This window comes from Papilio xuthus, unplaced genomic scaffold, assembly GCF_000836235.2.
Source record: "Papilio xuthus unplaced genomic scaffold, Pxut_1.1 DF827714.1, whole genome shotgun sequence".
Lineage (NCBI taxonomy): Eukaryota > Metazoa > Arthropoda > Insecta > Lepidoptera > Papilionidae > Papilio > Papilio xuthus.
Window position 1 is genome coordinate 3,540,761 of NW_013530935.1, and position 18,278 is coordinate 3,559,038.

The window sequence follows — 18,278 nt, forward strand, 5'->3', positions numbered from 1 at the left end:
ACAAGGACAGTGTACACGGTTGTCCTTTCGCCTATCGAACATTTACAAACAAGTGTAGTGATTAATATCGGCAGTACATCGCTTGGCAATAGTCAGGCATGCGCGACGCCACACGCTCCTACATTTCAAACTTGCATTCCTAAAATTACAACATGTATCTTTATTTCAAAGTAGCTGTCAACTGTGATTTCGTCAGTACACAATTTTAAAAAAGTAGCATAAGTTACTCCTGCACATATAAACTACCTTCCAGTAACATACATGTCGTTGGTCCACCTTTTTTGAAAAAATTTACACGGATTTGCGGACAATAGAACAAAAATTCAAAAAAAGATTTTTCGATATAAGCAATGCAAAATATGCTTTTTTTTTCAATATTACAGACAATCCAATTTTATTAATTGCATAGATTTAATGCACTCAGACATAATTAAAGCAACAACGAAATGTGTAGGTTTTATGTTGTTCGGTGATTCTCAAAGTGGTCGATATGGAACCCCTGGCGTAGAACAGTGGGAAATAATATTGGGTATTTACAACTCAAAGAAAACAGATATAATTACAGATATAGTTGATATGAGTTCACTCAAACCAGAAGAATTTTAAAAAGGCTCACGATTGAGAATACATATTACTAGCTGTCGCCCGCGACTCCGTCCGCGCTGGATTAAAAATAGATGTTGGCCGATTCTCAGACCTACTCAATATGCTCACAAAATTTCATGAGAATCGGTCAAACAGTTTCGGAGGAGTATAGGAACGAAAATTGTGACACAAGAATTTTATATATAAGATATCTGAAGCTTAAGTACCTTGGACTATTTCCATTTCACAATTGTTCCAAAAAATTGGTAAATCAAAAATTAAAAAAGTATTTGTATGAAACTTATTTATTATGAGACTTAAAAATATTTAAATTTATAAAACATTTATTTTCAAGTGAATTGATACGAGCCTTGGAATAAATATTGCTTGAATTATTTAAACTTTGAGTTCCATAATAATGCAAAACTTTTTTTTCATCTTTAACTAGATGGCACTGTTCTCAACTTTATTGTTTCATGATAAAAAAAACATACATATACAATCTTCATTCACATGTTGTTAACCTTTTTGTTTAAATCAAGAGTGCCATTTCATATTTTTGATGAAAAATAAAAAAAAATTACTAACATTTCTTCCAAAGCTCAATAATTGACATAAATCTATTTTATCTTATACTTTTCAACTTATAAAATTATTCTTATTTCTACTTAGCCTTAATGGTCTATGATGATAAGTTCATCTATACTCCAATCTTCATAGGAATGGTCAGGTAAATATCTTCGGATTATGATAGGTATCTTTCTCTGTTTCAATTCTTTCATAGCTATTTGTAGGGGATCCGTTTCTCCTTCCAATTCTACCATCACTGGAGCGCACATAGCAATCTGTAGAGCTCGAGTGCCTGAAATAATGTTACAACTAACATTATAATGTGGTTTTTTAAAGAGAAATGACAAAATATTTTTTTAGGTGTTTAGGCAGCAAAAACCCATAGTTAAACATTATTTTAACAGTGGTAGAGCCCGCTTTAACATCTTCGCACAAATTGGCCTGGCTCGCCTGGTGAAATACCACAACCACACAGAAGACAAGCATCAAGTGGAAGCAATTCCGCGTTTCGTCTGATGAGTGTGCGTCCCGGAGGCCTCATTTAGTCCTCTTTCCCTTCCCACCGTTTTCCTATAAGGAAAAGATGGGAAGTGGAAATGGACTTTCCGGATGAGAGGATGCATGGAAAGGGAAAATATTTAATTTCTGTGCATCCTCTCCTCCGTCGATTAAAGGTAGCCAACGCATATGCAATTGCGCATGTCTATGGGCAACGGTCACTTCGCTATTTCAGCGATTTCAGGTGGCCGCTTGCTCGTTTGCCACCTTATGATATAAAAAAAAAATTATATGTTATATTGTTAACAAATGCCAAATGTAGCTTGTGAAACCAATATAAATATTATGATGGGTATAATTGCGGCTTTCTACAAATTGAATAACTAAAATATGAACAAAATTACAGAAATAAATATTGAGAATATATGACTAAGACTAATTTTCTTGTTCATTTATAACCTCAAATACAAATGTTAACAGTAATTGAGAGACTTCATTTTCTATTTTACTGTTTTTCTTTAATTAAATAATTAATACACTAAAACTAAACCAATACATGTTATGAGAAAATCTAGTATAGTTCAAGAAATCATCGAATAATAACAGTAACCATACAGATTAAGTGTGGTCTTCAATTAAAAAAAATGTAATTTACCGTACCTAAAACTCTTGCTCTCTCATATTTCGTCATATATCTTGTGGTAATTCTTTTGGACTTTTCCACTCCACCACCAGCTTGGCCTGGAGCAACACACTGGGTGTTGAAACCGTCTTCTTCCTGTTCTTCGGTCTCCTCTATGTTATCATCTTCTTCTGCGATGTCATCGTAATCCGCACCTGCATCCTCGGCTTCGTATTCTTCGTCAGCCATTATTATAATAGGTTTAATACAATACAACACTTAAATTCTTTAAATAATATGAAGTACGATTTGTAATAAAGAACGACAACAAATCTCAATGTGACAAAGTGACGTATCTAAGGGTTAGTGACGTTGTTGTTTTTATTATTCACTCGAAAGAGCAGGCAAAGGAACTAAGCCATACAGCCTTAAGGGTTAGTGACATAGTGACAGATAATCAAATGATGAAATGACAATTTGTCTGCAGTTTAGAAATCAGCAAAAGCAGAAATCTTAAAATACTAAAAATTAAGTATTCAAATAACCATTCCACTATAGTTAAAAATGTGTGCATACTTTAGAAGAATAGTATTTTCTCTAAATATACAAATTGACTGCGTGTGCTCCTTCATTTTTATTTCTTAGCCAAAATTTCTTTTTCACCTAATAATTTATAAACCAACAGCGTAACTTGTTAAACACTACTCATTGAGCACTGCACAACCTAGCAAATTCAAATTTTGCCTCGATTCAGCCAGGTTTTAGCAAAAGTCTGACTTGCACAAATTGCTTGACATGGAACGTTAGGCGTTGTATATTTTATCTGCAATATTTATGGAATTGTTCTCTTGTCTTTGCTACATTTTACGTCTTTCCTTTTCCGGTTCTGCATCGAAGCTGTAACCATGCCGGTGTGTTTTATTAAAAATTATCAATCAGTGATACCTTAATAAGTTAAATTAAGTAGTTCTTTGTGACATTACGCTATTGGTTTTTCTAACTTATTTTAGTTGAAATACACATTGAAACTCAAACTGCGCATAAGTTAAGATAAACACATGGCAGGATTTGACATCTCGACTATACATTCAACAAAATACTCTAACCTCCATTCCGAAAAAATGTTGAAATAACATTAGTGCTTAGTGGTTAAATTGGTGAATTGCGATTAACAAATTGGATTATTCAGTGTTGTGAAGCTAACCTAAATATAAACGTTTTCAGCTCGCTGTTGATCTATTGCATCCGTCGCCCGCGTCGGAGAGGAGGAAACACAAGCTAAAGAGGCTGGTGCCGCATCCAAACTCATATTTCATGGATGTAAAATGCCCCGGCTGCTACAAAATCACAACAGTTTTCAGTCACGCGCAAAGGGTAGTGGTGTGCGCTGGTTGTTCAACAATCCTTTGCCAGCCTACTGGTGGTCGAGCTAGGTTAACCGAAGGTAACTCATCTTCCTTACATATTCATAGGGATTATTAATTGGTAATTTATTTTTAGACATAATCGATTAATTACCGTTTCATTAGTACACAGTAAATGTGAAGGTACTTTGTGTAAATCAAAAAGTTCTCCAACCTGAACCAATCACATTCACATATTAAAATGCGTAAGATAATAAAGAGAAGTAGTTTAAAACAAAGAATATTTGCACTTGTTGATTGTTTACATACAGATTCTATAAAAACTGATTCATTCAAATCTATCTTATCTTTACACACTTTAAAAAATATTCTAAAACAAAATATGTAACCTAATAAGACTATTTTTTGTTTACGTCAAAGTTTTTATGGGTACCCTTTATTTTGTGACCCAAAATGAATAGTGGATGTATTAAAGAACTTGACAATATCATTATTTAGTGAAACACTGTGTATCAAAATATGGTGCAATAATTTTAAGACCGTAAGTAGGAGGAATATGTTGCACAACATGGAGTATCAGGTTCAGTAAATGCATCATATTATGAAATAAATACTAATTTTACTTTTCCTGCAGAATGTGATTTTTAGAACAATAAAATAAAGGATATTATAGTATTTACCACAAAAAGTTAATGCCATTTTTAATTATGAAACTCATCCTTGATTGAAAGTAAACAGAGGAATATTAAACTTCATACATTGAGGCAATAACTTAGGAGACAGGATTGATAAATAATGAATAAAAATAAAGTGTAAAATATTTAGGAATTTGAAAAGTTTACATGAATTGTAATTTGTATTGGAATTTAGGGTTGTGACTGGAATCAAGTGTAGGATTTTTAATTTCTAGAAATATTTGTTGTTGATGACCTTTAATCTTTCGAAAAGCGGTAATAATTAAATAAATATTTAATGTGAAGGTTACTAAAATATTTTAAAGTTAATACTGAATGGATTGGTGATTTTTTGTGTGTATTCAAAATTAATAATAATGATTTTTGAATCAATACCAATTAGTTTCAAATAAAATAATTTTCTTTATGAAGTAAAGAATGTGATTCATAGACACAAGCTGGGCAATTCAAAAGATATTATAAACATTTACACCAATATGCCATTTTTAATCTTTCTAACAAAGAATAGATAAAAAACCTTGAAATGTTCCTTGTTAAGAAATATTTGTTAACAATGTAATTTCCTATCTATTACAGGTTGTTCGTTTAGAAGAAAACAACATTAAGTTATCCTTGAGAGAAGCCCTAATTTAAGATTTGCATTTTATTTCCAGTTCTGTGAACGAATTATATTTTACTAATTCATTAAAATGGATCCATTAAAGCGTGAATAAAGGCTTTTTCGAAAGGATTTTTTTGGTTTTTTTTCTAGAATTAGTAGTTTTCCTTTGTGAAGCAACCTGAACAAATCTAAGAAGAAATTTAAAGATATGTGTTAAGTCAACCAACCCACACTGGGCCAGCATGGATAACTATGGTTTAGGCACCCCCTAACTAACCTTAGGTTAGGCTCTGAGCCCCTTGTTGGGGATGTATAGTGAGCTGATGATGAAAGTAGTTTATGCCTTTAATATGAAATAATAAGTTAAAATAACTAAAGCCTTGCCAAATGTAACATCTGTCTTGGTAATTAACTAAATCTGGTTTTAAATGATGGTTCATTATCATTACTGATGTTATTTTTTTTAATTAAAAAAAAAACTAAAACCGGGTAAATAAAGGACCAATTGATTATAATAAAGCTTTAGTAAAAATATTTATTATATACATTGGAATTTGTCTATAAATATAAAAAGATTGCGAAATTTTATTGCACTTATAAATTCGTATTATTTAAAAATACATATTTCTGTACAATGGTACCATTCCCGCAAATAAACAATATCACATACAAGTTGTGAACAAAAATAGTTGCACATATGTACAATAAACCAACATAAATTGCTCTAAGCAAATTAAAATAATCTTCATAGTCAAACATAGCATTCAACAATTTGGAAATATTAAAATTTACAAAATTAAATTATTAAATTCACTATACTGTTATATTATTGGTGTTATTAAAATATTTATGTTCTTTCAATACTTTTGCTTCATATTCATCTAATTTGGCATCAGCATTTTTTATATCCTGTTGGATAGCTTCAATTAAATCATTCAAGGAATCAAATTTCTTCTCTGGCCGTAAGTATCCAATTACACATATTTTTAGATTAGATCCGTAAAAGTCACTGTCGAATTTATGCATCACATGCGTTTCCTGAAAAAAAAAAGTTTAGAAACAATATAAGTGTGTACTTTAATATTGAAATCTTATTCTTAGTTTTATTTCTGCCTCGTAATTTGCACAATATTATTGTCATCTTATCATTTTTTCAAAGCTTGATTATCATTAAACTACTGATACCTACTTCAGCACTTATCACAATAAAATGAAACTAAGTGTGTGAACTATCAACCATACAATATTGTATTATTTGAACATAATAAAACCTAGGTTTTGGAAAATACAAAAGAAAAACAGAACATTGATGAAAAATTAATTATTAGAATATTTGAAATAACTGACAAATAGCAAGAACACTTAGTTCAATATAAGTTAATATGTAGGAATAGTTCCTTATTACTGTTTTTATAAGAAACAAATATATCGATTTTAATTTACAATATATGCTCATCATAATTTCTTAAAACCCGTTGTGTTCTGTACACGATACATAAATTACTAATTATTACGATCCATTGACCTGAATCAATTGACTCACAGTTGTGATATGCAAGTACATACAGATAAATATTGTTCACTGAACAAAGACTTGTATTGTGTTTCATTAGAAATAAATATCAGCATTACGTCTCAAAAGATATTTTGCAAATTCTGCAATATCACAGTTATATAGTTTAGTCTAACAAGCAGTGGGAATAACAAAGAGATACAATATCAGAGAAAGTGTTGATCCTTTTTTCACTCTCCTGTTAATACATAAATCTTATAATTAAAAATAGACATAATAAGTAGCCTATGTGTTCTTGTGCTAAATTTCATGAAAATCTGTTCAGCCGTTCCAGAGAATCCTTTAAACAAACATCCATCTATCTATCCCTTCATCCACCCATCCTAGATGGAAATTCACATTATATACAATTTTAATAAATTATAAATTTGCATTTATAATATTAGTAAGATAATAATACATACATACTTAAAGATAGTCATAACACTGAAGTACTAAGCTAATAGGAAGACTTAAATCTATTTGTACAATCATATACACTTAAATAAGAATTATCATTACCAACAAATATTATGTTGTCTAAATTATACAGGTTTGCGCAACTTACAACAGACATTTCCTTGTTTTCGTAGAATGGACACCAACCAATATTTGCCACCATTTTGTGTACCATTTGAGAGTCAACTTGAGCCCAACCGTAATAAACTCCAGGAGCCATGTCTTTGGGAATAGATTTTACCACTTCTAGTGAATAATTTGCTGTAAAAATTTTTGTAAATCATTGATAAAGCATCATTTTAAATATCAATAACTTTGTTAATATGAGGAATGGAATTCAAGCCCTCAAAGTTATGTTATTAGTTATGTTCACAAATCTAGTGTAACCAAGAATATTTATCATTCATGATAGTAAAACTTTGTTTATCTAAATAAGATATTCAATGTTGTTTGATATCATATATGCCATTGTTAAGAGACCTAATTTCAACAAAGTCAACAATCTAACATTGTGAGATTTTGTCTGTCTGGTAGATAACAATTTATGTAATATCAAAAATGATAATTGACTTTATTTATTTTGTGTCTAACTATATCTTACATTGAAAGCATATATATCTAGTTTGCTACATTTATTACTGTGAAAAACCTAATAAGTAATAATAATAAGCTTATTGAAGCTATATTAAAATGTATGACTATACATACCTGTTGGACAACCCAACTCTTTAGAGCCCCTTCCAAAACCTTTTACCACCTCACCTTCCATAAAAAATGGTAATAATGATGTCATTTTTTTAATTCCCCTAAAATTAAGCGTTATCTTACGTTTCGTTAGAACGTCAAGAGACGCTTGGTTGAAGTTAGGTTATAAAAATTGTTTCGTATATTTCGATTTGTTGATTAACGCGTGTTGTGATCTCTGTTTAAATATTAGTGTATTAGTTGTCTTTGTTTGGTGGTGGGTTTAAACTACTCCTCAAGGTAAGTGTATGTAGTTAGTTCCCTTTTTGTAGTAAAGATGAGTGCGATGGATGCCCCCGATAAGGGGGCTGTCCCTTCAAACAATACAAAGCCTGGACTAAAAAGACTTGCGGACGATCAGAGTGTCCAAAGACCGGATCCCAAAAAATCTACGTCTCCTTCCGAATCCATCCAATCCGTATATACTAAACCTGGATATGAAAATGACGCCAACGTGCAATATGGTGACAATGACAAAGGCCCCTTTACGGTGTACATCTCTCGCCAAGAAACAGACCCAACATCCGGTTATTCCTTAAAAACTCTTAAAGTGGCTCAACTCCTACACAAACACAATGTCCCTGGAATTGTAGAAGGTGGTATTAAAGAAGTTGGCAGAAACAAAATCTCTGTCACCTTTGAAAAACCCGATCATGCTAACTCCCTCCTCCAAAATCCTATCCTGGCAAATTGTAATTTAGTAGGCCACATTCCGCGATTTCACGTCTTCCGCCTAGGCATTGTGCGTAATATTCCCACTGAATGGACATTGGAAGAACTTCTATCTGGTATTTCTACCCCCTCCAACTGCGGTGAAGTTATCAAAGCAAGGCGGCTTAATTTTAAGTCAAGAAGAGAGGACTCCACTACATGGGTTCCCTCTAACACAGTTGTGCTCACTTTTACTGGCCAATGCCTTCCGGAAAAGATCTTCTGTTTTAATGTATCCCTCCCAGTCTCAGTGTATCACCTACCCACAATCCAATGTCGAAACTGTTGCAGATTTGGGCATATTGCCAAGCAGTGCAGGTCCAAACCTCGTTGCTTCCGATGTGCTCAACCCCATTCTGGAGACTCCTGTAACATTTCAGATTCTATATCTTCCTGTTTTCTGTGCCACGGTGGTAGACATGTTGCTACAGATCCCAAATGCCCCGAACACTCCAGACAAAAATCCATCAAAATTCTGATGTCAGAAGAAAATTTGTCATATATGGAGGCATCTAAAAGATTTCCTCATGTCAGAACTTTGTATGCAGACATTGCAGCATCCCCGACAGCCCCTACCCAGAATGTGTCTTATCCTACAGTTAGTTCCTCGCCCCGTCCTGCCTCTACTTCTTACACCAAAACTTTGTTCCTTCCCCCTCGACCTAAACCTGCGTTGACTAAATCTTATGATTTTGCCTCGCATAACTCTATTGTACAAACCCCCACATCTTGTCAATCCAATGGCTGTGCTTTTACTTCTCCCTCCGACCCTTGCCCTATCCCTACTCCTAATGACAACTTAGTTGAATTACTCCTCTGCTCTTTAATTAACATGTTTTCAAAATTATCAGATTCTCCTTTACCGTCCAATGTCTCTGTTCTAGCTGAACAACTTATTGCTCTCCTCGCTAAAAACTCTCAGCAAATTCAACCCCCAAATTCTCCAATGGAACTGTAGAAGTATCCGCCTCAAAAAATTTGAAATTAGTCAACTCATAGATCAGTATCAACCTATTGTTTTTGCAGTCTCGGAGACGTGGCTTAGTCCAGGTTCCCACTTCAGGGTCCCAGGCTTCTCCTGTCTTCGGGACGACAGAAATGATGGTAGGGCAGGTAGTGCCCTCCTGATACACAGATCTATAACTTTTTCTCAGATTAACATCCCTCCTCATAATTCTGGTTTAAATATAGTAGCTGCCAAATTGTTAAATTTGTCCATCGTTTCCGTTTATATCCCACACCCTAATCCAAATCTTATTTCTGAACTTCAGTCCATTCTATCGTCAATCCCAAGCCCCTTAATCATGTTAGGCGACTTCAATTGCCACCATACTATGTGGGGGTCCCACTACAATGATCCTTATTCATCATTTCTGATAGATCTGATGGATGATGTTGGCCTCTGTGTCTTGAATGATGGTACACCTACACGCAGAGTATCCCCACTGCAGAATATTAGCGTACCTGATCTTTCTTTATCATCCCCCTCACTGGCACCCAACTTAGACTGGTCTGTTCTTCATCATACATATGGAAGTGACCATTTCCCCATTTTGGTCTCTATTCTTCAAGCTTCTATCCCAAGCATACCTTTTAATCCCCTTCAAAAATATCGGACATCTAAAGCAAATTGGAACATGTATTCCGACATTATTAATAAAGAAATTTCCTCTCTTCCAGAGGTTACTCCTTATAATTTTCTAGCATTGTATAATGACTACGTGTCTATTCTTTTAAAGGCAGCTGACAATAGCATTCCTCTGAAAAACTCAGCCCGAAAGGTAATTGGTTCACCCCCATGGTGGGACTCTGAATGTTCAGAAAGTATCCGTTTACGTAATGAAGCTGAGAAAAAATATGAATCCAATTTTACGATGGAGAACTTTCTGTCTCTAAGGAGAATTACAGCCCGCACCCGCAGACTCCTGTTTAAAAAAAAACGTTTAGGGTGGCAGAGATTCTGTGAATCTCTCTCCCCACGTTCCCCTCCTGCTCTTATATGGAAAAAGATCAGGGCTTACCGCATGTCTCTTAGAGATTCAAACATATCCTCTAATGATTCAATACCTTGGTTAGAAAACTTCTTTAATAATTTAGCCCCCCCCTTTGTCCCTGAATTCGGTAACTTCCCCCCCCTTCTTTCCCCTTCTTCTGACAGATTGAACGATCCATTCTCTTTAACGGAGCTATCATGTGCTCTAGATCACCTACGGGATTCCTCTCCAGGTATCGATGGCATTCCTTATTCTTTTGTGTGCAAATCTCCTGGCTTATCCAAGTCCCTATTACTTAAAATCATTAATACCATTTTCATAACTGGCACTGTTCCCGACTCTTGGTTAATTCAAATTATAATACCTATTTTAAAACCTGGTAAAGACCCCCAGGACTATTCCTCCTACAGACCCATAGCCCTCTCTAATGTCCTTGCCAAGATTATGGAACTATTAGTCAAAAACAGGTTGGAGTGGCTTCTTGAAAACCGCAATATACTGTCTAATACCCAATTTGGATTCAGAAGAGGTAAAGGTTGCTTGGACAGCTTAAGCATTCTTACCTCCGAAATTCGCATAGCTTTTACAAAAAATGAAAATGTATTAGGTGTCTTTTTGGACATTTCATCTGCATATGATAGTGTTTCGCTTCCCTTACTCAGGCAGAAAATGCTTCAGCTGAGTATTCCCGAGAGGCTAATCAATTTTATCTGCAGCTTGTTAATGTCTCGATCAATTTCTGTCCGTCATTGCAACACTCTCCTCCCTTCCCGGTCAGTATGGAAAGGACTTCCTCAGGGTTCTGTCCTGAGCCCCCTGTTATATAATATCTACACCTTTGACTTAGACTGTTCCGTAAATCAATTTTGCAAAATTTTACAATATGCTGACGATATTGCTTTGTACTCCACCTCCCCATCTATAAACGTCGCTACTATTTGTATAAACACTGCCTTACATCATTTAAATGAATATCTTTTGTCCCACAATCTCTCCCTTTCCATTACAAAATGCAGCGCAGTGTTATTTTCCCGTAAACGAAATGTGCCTTCAGTTGCAGTTCGTGTAAATAATACTCCTATTAATCGGTATGATTCGGTGAAATTCTTGGGTGTCACTCTTGATTCCAAACTTTCCGGAAGACAGCATTTAGAACATGTAATTAAAAAATGCGAAAAGGGCGTAAACATTTTAAGAGCACTTACCGGGGTTCGTTGGGGCTCTCATCCTGCCACTCTGAAACTTCTCTATGATGCGGTTATTCGTAGTCACTTTGATTACGGTGGTTTCCTTCTTGATCCCTGTAATAAAATCGCTTTATCCAAATTAGATAAGATTCAATCTAGATGTCTCAGACTAATAACTGGTGCTATGAGATGTTCTCCAGTTAATGCTCTCCAAGTGGAATGTCTAGATCCCCCCTTATACCTTCGTAGACAATTCCTATCTGATAGATTTTTTTGCGGTGTAGTCCAAATTAAATCCCACCCCCTCCTTCGCTTACTAAAGACTCTCTCTCAAACTATACCAACAGCTAACTATTGGTCCCACAAAGACCCTCCCTTACTCACTAATTCTTTTGACAAATATACATCTCACTCTTCCCCAATAGAACAGAGTGTTCTCTACCCCATTTATGAGACCCAGTTTGATGTTCTTATTTTCTGCCCTAGGATTATTCTAAATTTTGGAGTCGACAAAGATAGCCCTGGGGCAAACCTAAAATTCAATAGTATTCTGGAATCTGACTGGCCACAATGGAATACAATTTATACTGACGCTTCAAAATCCTCTCCCGATAGTACTGTAGGGTCAGCTGTATGGATTCCCAAATTTAAAATTATTTTAAGCTTTAAATGCCCCCCTTCGACCTCTATTTTTACAGGAGAAGCGATTGCGCTATTGGAAGCTATCTCTTTTGTTGAATCACACAAACTAAACCAAACTCTAATATTTTCCGACTCCTTAAGTTGTCTAACAGATATTCTAAAAACGCCTTTCCGAGCCCGTGATAATTCTAGCGTCACTCTTAAAATCAAACAACTCCTATACAAATGCCACTGCTCTGACATTGAAGTTATCTTAGCGTGGATTCCTAGCCATACGGGTATCAGTGGTAATGAAACAGTGGACTCATGTGCAAAGGTCGCCGTCCATTCTGGTTGCGACACTTATAAATTTAGCCTCCCTCGTGATTTACGCATCTCTGCTAAATCATCTATGTTAATTAATTGGAATAACACTTGGCAGAGATCTAACCAATCTAAGGGTAAGTACTATGGATCGATTCAACCTTCCCTTCCCTCTAAACCTTGGTATTTAAAACATGGACAAATTAGTAAATCTACAACATCTGTAATATGTCGCCTACGACTGGGCTTCATTGCTACCCCTGTTTTTCTTGCCAAAATCCGCATTCGTAATCATTCCCTGTGTGAATGCGGCTTGGAAGAGGGCTCTTTAGAACACATATTTTTCAATTGCCCGAAACTCAAGGTTCATTTATACGACCTGCTCCCTACCAACATTCCTAGACCCATTAATATTCCATTCTTACTAACTATGGTTCACACTCCCTTGGTAAAGGTCCTCTTTAAGTTTTTATCTACTAACAATATTAAACTTTAATTTCCCATGCCCTTAATATTATTCTATGTTTTTAGATTACTAACATCTGTGTTGTCCTTTTTCAGAGTCGCAACCGTCACCATCAACCGATCATTTGTCAAATAGATCTATACTCCGTCTATCTCTCTGTTCTTTGCTACTTAATCTTTTAATCTTTTAATCTTCCTTTTTTCGTTTTCAATTACCTTCAACCTTGACGTTGGCGAAATCATCGAAATTAAACGATGGGGTCCACTAGCAACTAAAAGAAGAAGAAGAAGAAGAAGCGTTATCTATTAGAATTCTACGTAACTCTATGTAATGATACATATTGTATTATCGTATCAGAGTAACAAACTTACAATTTAAACAAACCTTATATGTTTCATATAAAAAACAGCATTGTATGCAAATAATAAAAAAACTAAAAGCCTTCTTTTCAAACGACCTTCTTGATAGGCTGGCGGTTTGGTAATAGTACCCGAGTTCGAGTTGGAAAATCACATCATGTCACAAACGTCTTGATGTTTTTGATTAATTTGATTTAAAGCTGTCAAAACTGACAGAATCGAGTACATAAAGAAATGTCATTTTCATCACCACATATTGCAAAAAGTAATTTGATGGAGTTGGTGGCCTATGAAAGCTTAAAAAGCTTATCATTTTTTCCCCTTATGTAGATTACTTTATCCTACCATTCCAAACATATATCGAAACAAATTATATTGTAGTAATGTTATTTAGATATCAGTGAAGGCAGAAAATCTTTCCATTAATTATCTGTAACATCTATGGCCTTATTGTCTACGGAATAATAAATTTTCGTTCATGATGTCGCACTATTTATTTCATAAATTTATTTACTTTATTATTTGTGAGTGAGAATCCAATAAATCTAAGTTAAATAATCGCCTAAATTATATAAGGGTGTTTGGGCCTCCAATGATTTAAATAATGGCACATAGTCCTTAGATCTGTATGTTAGGATTGTGTTGTTGACAAGAGCCAGTCAAATGATGGCGATAATAGTTACATACAATATGTTTAAGAAAAACTAATACTAAAATGACTGAAAACGGTAATCGATCTCCACCTTCGTGGGACATGCCCGGTCCCTCATCACTGGCAGCTATTCTAGACACCGTTTTTACGTCTTCCTCCGACAACCAGCCAAGAAATGGTATGACTTATTGATAACATTATCATGAAGAAGTCAGATATTTAATTATTTGTGTATTGCATCTTTTTTTCAGAGGAAATGGATTGTGAGCCGCTGTTCGCAGAAAGCGACGATGATGTAGAAGTGCTTCCTTCTGTACCAAATCAGTTTTCATTGCCCAGAAATGAGTCGTCGTCTAAAAACGCAGTTTCATCTGACTTTGTTAATTCAACTTCGCCAGCCCAGTCATATGTTGTAAATATACCACTGTCACATCTTGGATCATCTCACACACCTGTACCAGAAGAATACCAGCCTCTGCCTGATAGCTCAAGTTCATTAGATTATGTTCTGAGAAATAACAATGCGGATAGCACTAATGCCAATGGGCAAAGATTTGCTGATGTAAACATCCGCTACCAACCAAAACAATTTACTCCAGTTCAAGATTTTCATTATCCTCACTATAGACAGTATGGTCAAAATTCAGAACAAAGGGAGTCTAGAGATTATATGCCAAATTCATTTGCCAGTAATAGATTGCCCCAAAATGAGGCTAGTGGCTATTCAAACCAGCCAATAAACTACACAGTGCACTCAACTCCTCCACAATTGCGGGAAAATATAAACAGAGGCTTTGATGATATGCCACCAAACAATGTTTACAATCATATTTCTTTACCAGATAACAACTATGGGGACAGCAATCTCCTAAGTAACTTGGAAAGACCGAGTCGTAAATTAAACATCTCTCCTCGGAGAAGACTGTCTAAAGAGAATGAAGTGAATTCAAACTTAATAGAAGTTAGTTCAGAAGAGGAAGACAATGTAGCAGGACCTAGGAAGAGGCAGTGTGATAATGGTGCAGGTCGGTCAGACTCCAATGTACGGATGGATGTGTCCACAAATACAAATGAAATAAATGCCAATATAATATCTAGAGTGGAAATCAAAAGGGAGCCAATGGAACGTACCCAAGCTCCTACGCAGGCACGAGGAGATGCTCAGGCAGTACGGAGGCCAAATGAAATTACCATTGGGACCAGAAATAATGTTAATACTATTCATATAAGAGCAACATTTAAACGCAATGATAATTACAGACCGAATGCACCTAGAGTTACTGCCGCGGTGGTATCACCGGTCATCCGCCACCCTGGTAATCAGACTTGCAGGGAAAGAAATTGTGGGAATGACTGTACATGGAATAATCAAAACAACGCAAATCCAAATAGATCTCATCACCATTATTATCATCACCACCATCATCATCATCATCACAGGGTATTAAAATGCACATGTAACTTGCCAATTTCGAGGAACTCAAATCCCGCAAATGTCAAAGAAGAACCTGGTCAATCTAATCAGGCTTCAGTGGTAAAACCAGAACCTGGTGCATCTCAAGCAACACGTCATGATGAAAACCAACCATTGCCTGCAGTTAATATCAAATTGGAGACAACAAACCAACAGGTCATTAAAATAGAGCCAGGCTGCTCTAATCAATTGAGAAATATGGACGAGAACAGGAATGTGATTGTAAAAATTGAAGCAAATACAAATGATAACAGCACTAGGAGATGCTGTATTGTGGATGCTGGTGGAGACAGGAAAGTTAAAGGGATATCTCCTCAACCAGGACCAAGTGTACGAAGAGGGAATGATAATGAAATTGTAAATGCCAATCAGAATCAGGTTAGTATCTATTAACAAAATAGTAGGTACAGTGCTTATATAACTATTATTAAAGAAATAAAATTCAGATAACCCTTCTAGGTTAAACACATTAAGAAATATTATTAATGTTGACTTATAATATCAAAGTTTCCCTCAAGAAGTTTAAATCTCAACATACAATTATGTTCATACACACAATACTTCATATAGCTTTTTAATAAATTCATAACCTCGAATTTTAATAAAGCCATACAATGTATTTAAATTATAAAAAATGTTTAATGCCATTAAATTTTTTACATATTAAAGTTAAAAATATAATGTTTTATATTATAGCAACCACAACCTATTAATGCAGCCGCCCGAAGACCAGATAATCCTGGACTATCAGCTCCAGACTTGCAACTTGATTGGTTCACCGACAGCTCTGATGATGATGTCCAGGTGTTGGGTGAAGAAAATAATCAAGTGAGTAAATCTTTCCTGAATTTTGTACCATATATGATTTAAAATTATTTTTGTAACAGCAACATCCGAATATTTACCGCTAAAATACAAAGTCATGTTGTATTATATATCATTCATATTAAAATTGTAATCCTAAATTCCAGCAAGAGGTGATTGATCTCACCAGTTCTCCGAGCGCAAGTGCTCCACCTGAGTCTCCAGTGCATGCATCTCCGACGTTGGAGCCTCAGCCGCCCCAAGCTGGGGCTCAAACTGAACCTCAAGCAGAACCTCAAGCGGAACCACTAGCGGAACCACAAGCACAGCCTACGGAGCAGCCTCAGCCGCAAGCAGCTCAGCCCAACTGCCGCACCGCTGGTCGCGTGCCTGCTGGCCCTCGGGTATATGAAGCGCCGAGAGTCGGAGAGCCGCAAATTTACCATCCTAATTCACATGTCCCGCACCATTCATTCGTTCGTACAAGGTAGTTATATGTTAAGAATATTATTTACTAGCAGTTGCCCGTGCCGTTGTCCGTGTGACGAATATAGTAAAAAATATAGCCTATGTCACCTAGGGACAGTGTCTTTCTTAACAGTAAAAAAAAATCAAATCGGTTCAGCAGTTATAGAGCAACCAGACAATCAAATCTTTCTTTTTAAAAAATAACTAGAAATAAATGCCTAAATTTAGATACTAGTGTTTTTTTCAAAAAAAGAAGTTCATTTGTCTCTGACTTTGAAAGACGACTATATGAAACACGAAAATAAATAATTATAGGAATAATTTGTTATGAATTATTTATTATTATGTTGATTGTATGCAGGGTGCGCGTAGGCACGTGCATGGTACCGTGTCCGACGTGCTGCTGCGCGCCCAACGTGCCCAGCACGCACGCCACGCCCCCGATGGCGCATCGTAAGTATACATCTCAGAGTTAACTTAGTTTTATTATTTATATAAAACATATTTCGTCGCTAGCCTACAATTATGCTCCAATAAACTGTAAACCACCAACTTTTGTACATAGCATAGCATAGCATACAAATGCTCTATGTACTTTCTTTTGACTTTATGTCTCATCGTTCAAAATCTTTAAATATTTTTGTAAATTTTATCTACAGTGCCAATTGTCCCTGTATATGTGAGCAACTCAGAGGTTCCAACACTTGACTTATAATCTGCAGGTCCTAGGTTCGAATCCCGCCATCTACCAATGTGTTTTCGATTTAGATGAAGGAAAACATCCTGATGCAACTTGCACATATCTGAGAAGAAATTCAAAAATATGTGTGAAGTCAACAAACCTTCACCGGGCGAGCGTGGTAGACACGGCCTATTCACCCCTAACTTAGGGTAGGCTCCGAGCCCCTCTGTGGGGGCGTATAGTGAGCTGATGAAGATGTAAAAGATTATTTTTTTATAATTGTTAACTTGCAGTTGGCGAAAGGCGTCGCAGTTCATTGCCGATAGCGCCGCCTTATATAATGCACGAGCGTCTCTGGCACAGACAACATCACATGCTGGTAAATAACCTAACATTTTTAGTTTTGTTATTAAATGATTGACTAACCGTAGGTTTCTGAGATCTCCGTTTAAAACATATCGATATCTCTGTTTTGTCAAAGGTAATGACAGGGATGACTATATATTATATACACAGATTTTGGTCTTAGAAACCAACGTTAAACAGGGCAGTTAATTTTTTTCTCATACATCTTAAGCTAAAGTTGTATGTGTTATTTGATTCGTATTCTTTTTAATTTTGTTTTTACAGTGTACCCAATTTTTTTTATTATTTTGTTGTATACAGGAGGTACAAAGACGGAGTATGATTGGTGAGCTGGCGGGCAGTCTGAATGTGCCCCCTCCCTACCCACCTGCATATACGCCCACGCCGCGCTCTACTACATATCTCTCTGTAAGTGTTACATACTCTGAGTTGTTAATAAACCACTAAGGGATTCCTTTACTGTACATTTATATTAGGTAT

General features: G+C 35.6%; 5 protein-coding genes across 9 annotated transcripts; 3 read left to right on the plus strand and 2 right to left on the minus strand.

Annotated features, from left to right (window-relative positions):
* Positions 1-910: 910 nt before the first annotated feature.
* RpII18 (RNA polymerase II subunit RpII18) lies at positions 911-2,636 on the minus strand. Its single transcript, XM_013310461.1, has 2 exons — positions 2,314-2,636; positions 911-1,447 (listed from the first exon to the last, which is right to left on the minus strand). Exons 1-2 carry the CDS (start codon positions 2,522-2,524, stop codon positions 1,260-1,262), a joined length of 399 nt encoding a protein of 132 aa, XP_013165915.1. The 5' UTR covers positions 2,525-2,636; the 3' UTR covers positions 911-1,259.
* A 451-nt stretch (positions 2,637-3,087) lies between these two features.
* Positions 3,088-5,064, plus strand: RpS27 (ribosomal protein S27). The gene is made up of 3 exons (XM_013310416.1): positions 3,088-3,186; positions 3,500-3,719; positions 4,911-5,064. Exons 1-3 carry the CDS (start codon positions 3,181-3,183, stop codon positions 4,937-4,939), a joined length of 255 nt encoding a protein of 84 aa, XP_013165870.1. The 5' UTR covers positions 3,088-3,180; the 3' UTR covers positions 4,940-5,064.
* Positions 5,065-5,458: 394 nt separating this feature from the next.
* Positions 5,459-13,544, minus strand: Rfk (Riboflavin kinase). 2 transcript variants are annotated; one of them, NM_001312362.1, is given in 4 exon segments: positions 5,459-5,973; positions 7,056-7,207; positions 7,655-7,752; positions 13,365-13,458. In NM_001312362.1, coding segments are annotated over 3 exon segments (462 nt in total). In that variant the 5' UTR covers positions 7,740-7,752; positions 13,365-13,458; the 3' UTR covers positions 5,459-5,748.
* Positions 7,797-13,288, plus strand: LOC106116750 (RNA-directed DNA polymerase from mobile element jockey-like). Of its 4 annotated transcripts, none has more exons than XM_013310736.1 (2): positions 7,938-12,664; positions 13,089-13,288. In XM_013310736.1, the coding sequence occupies exons 1-2, from the start codon at positions 9,706-9,708 to the stop codon at positions 13,181-13,183; spliced, it is 3,054 nt and encodes a 1,017-aa protein (XP_013166190.1). In that variant the 5' UTR covers positions 7,938-9,705; the 3' UTR covers positions 13,184-13,288. The 4 variants fall into 3 exon arrangements, 2 of the variants coding, with proteins under 2 accessions (XP_013166190.1, XP_013166191.1); XR_001227845.1 differs by lacking the exon at positions 7,938-12,664 and adding an exon at positions 7,797-7,930; XR_001227846.1 differs by lacking the exon at positions 7,938-12,664 and adding an exon at positions 12,672-12,975.
* Positions 13,545-13,815: 271 nt separating the features above from the next.
* Positions 13,816-18,245, plus strand: LOC106116508 (probable serine/threonine-protein kinase DDB_G0282963). Its single transcript, XM_013310377.1, has 7 exons — positions 13,816-14,182; positions 14,256-15,856; positions 16,175-16,306; positions 16,450-16,769; positions 17,112-17,203; positions 17,726-17,811; positions 18,099-18,245. The coding sequence occupies exons 1-7, from the start codon at positions 14,068-14,070 to the stop codon at positions 18,243-18,245; spliced, it is 2,493 nt and encodes an 830-aa protein (XP_013165831.1). The 5' UTR covers positions 13,816-14,067.
* Positions 18,246-18,278: the final 33 nt, after the last annotated feature.